The sequence below is a fragment of the Octopus bimaculoides genome, chromosome 20, assembly GCF_001194135.2.
Source record: "Octopus bimaculoides isolate UCB-OBI-ISO-001 chromosome 20, ASM119413v2, whole genome shotgun sequence".
In the NCBI taxonomy this organism is placed as follows: Eukaryota; Metazoa; Mollusca; class Cephalopoda; order Octopoda; family Octopodidae; genus Octopus; species Octopus bimaculoides.
Genome location: NC_069000.1, coordinates 45,601,479 through 45,603,835, shown reverse-complemented (window position 1 = coordinate 45,603,835; position 2,357 = coordinate 45,601,479). Strand labels below are relative to the sequence as shown.

At 36.8% G+C, this 2,357-nt stretch overlaps 1 protein-coding gene across 1 annotated transcript in view; it reads left to right on the top strand.

Moving 5' to 3' along the window:
* The first annotated feature begins 1,252 nt into the window (after positions 1–1,252).
* Positions 1,253–2,357, top strand: part of LOC106870274 (uncharacterized) — a 26,676-nt gene continuing 25,571 nt past the window's right edge. Inside the window, exon 1 of the mRNA XM_014916295.2 lies at positions 1,253–1,407. Coding sequence (XP_014771781.1) covers positions 1,368–1,407 — 40 coding nt within the window. The 5' untranslated portion in view covers positions 1,253–1,367. The remainder of the gene's footprint in view (positions 1,408–2,357) is intronic.

The window sequence follows — 2,357 nt, the reverse complement described above, 5'->3', positions numbered from 1 at the left end:
GTTTTTCTTCTTTATTTTCCTATGCATGTCATTATCTTGTATCCTGCGTCGCACGCTTTCATTCATTTTGTATCCATTTCTAAACACTTCATTACTGTTCATAGTATCGTTATATCATAAATCTCCTGGCACTTTGAATCGAGCAATTATGTTGTATACAAAACTTGCTCGAAGTATTTTTGTTCTATGAATTGCCTATATATGAATATAAATACCTTCCCTCTTTCCTTATAGATAAATTTGCAATCCGAGTCGTAGACGTGATATGGTTAGATGGTTAAGAAGTTCGCTTTGCAAACACGAGGACGCGGGTTCGATCCCACAGCGTCTCGTTTTTTGACGAGCAAATGGAATTTTTGTCAGATTTGGATCGACCTATAGAGGGATGCAGTCAGGCTGTAAAAACATGTAAGACACGTCATTGCGAAAACTCTATCTTGAGGATAGACTGTTAGCACTTGTATTCTTGTATTTTAAAAATATATATATATTGGAGTATGTTTATAAATAGGTTTGTCAGTGTATATATGTGGCTGAGTTCCGAAAAGAAAGTGCGCATTTACACACACACACACATGCGTGCTCTCTCTCACACACACACACACACACATACATCAAATACACAATACACACACGCGTATATGTACATATGCATATATATAGATTCGTGTGTATAAGTATGTATGTATACGTATGCATGTACGTATATGTATATATGTCAATAACTGTGAGTGTATGTGCGCGCTTAAGTGTGTGTCTGAGTGTGTAGGAGTGTTTATTTGTGTGTGTATGTGTTTCTATGCGTCTATGTGTGTGTATGTTTGTGTGAGGGAGGGGTGAAATATTATATATCAGCTGTTAATCTATCTGTGGTTATATGCAAATCATTGTGTTGTGTGTGCGTCTGAAGGAGCATTTGTGCTCGTGTGTGGATATGCGTGCACGGCATGTGTGTGTGTATGTGTGAGTGTATGTGTGTGTGTGTGTGTGTGTGTGTGTGTGTGTGTGCCTGACGTTGGATTTAGTACGTGTTTCTGTTTATATATGTGAGTTTCGTAATGCAAACACACACACACACACACGCGTACACATGTATGTATTTATGTATGAATTTTATGTATGTATGTATGTACTATATATATACATTTTTGTGTGTGCGTGTGTGTGTGTGTGTCTGTGTGTGTTTGCGTGTGCGTGTGTGAATGTACACTGAAGAGAAAGGGAGTTACAAAGAAACAGAGACTGTCAGAGAATGTGAGGGTGAGTGGTGAGTGTGAGTGTGAGTGACGTCTATATATAACGGGATGTTATATGGAGTGTAGCTGGAGTGTTAACATCATTCTGCCTTTGTAGCTTTTCTCCACAAGATGTCTCCACTTGTTTATCTTCTTTTTGTCACTATCTTCGGTAAGTCGAACATTCTTCACAAAACATTTTCGTTCTTTTTTCATTTTCCAAAACTTTCTTCGTCACGGCCGTCTTCTTCGTCTTCGTAATCTTTGTCATCTTTTTTCTTCCTTCTTTTCTTTCTTTCTTCTTTTTTCTTTCTTCTTCATCATCATCATCATCTTCTTCTTCTTCTTCTTCTTCTTCTTCTTCTTCTTCTTCTTCTTCTTCTTCTTCTCCATCATCATCATCATCATCATTTTCTTCTTCTTCTCCTTCTTCTCCCTCTTCTTCTTCTTCTTCTTCTTCTTCTTCTTCTTCTTCTTCTTCTTCTTCTTCTTCATCATCATCATCATCTTATTCTTCTTCATCTCCACCTCCTCCACCATCCTCTTCTTTCTCTCTTCTTTCTTTTTCTTCCTTTATGTCTTCCTTCTTTACTTTTACTTTTGCTCCTTTTCCTTCCCCTTCTTCCTTCTTTTCTTCTTTTACTTTCCTTTATCCTATATTTTTCATCATGTTCTCTTTCTTCTTTTATTTTGTTATTGTTCTCTTCTCCCGCCTTTCCTTGTCAAATTTCTACCCATCCATTCTCTTTCTTTCATTCCGGTTCTTTCAAATAACTTCTTTATTTTCCATTCCATTGTTCTTTCAATGTTTTGTTGTTTTAATCGCTTCTCTCTTTTCTTCCTCTCCTTCATTTCAATTTATTTTCCTTCTTCATTTATTTCATTCATTCATCTTTTCCCAAAATCTTTCACTGTATCTTTCTTCGTTGCATTCTGTTGTTGCCTTCGTTTAACTTTCTTCACTCTACTTCTCTATCTCTCTCCACTTTTTCATGTGTCTGTATGTGAGTGTGTGTGCGGTTATGTATTTATATATATCCATACAAATACATCTCTGTCTGTCTGTCTATTTCTCTCTCTCTCTCTCTCTCTCTCTCTCTCTCTCTCTCTCTCTCTCTCTCT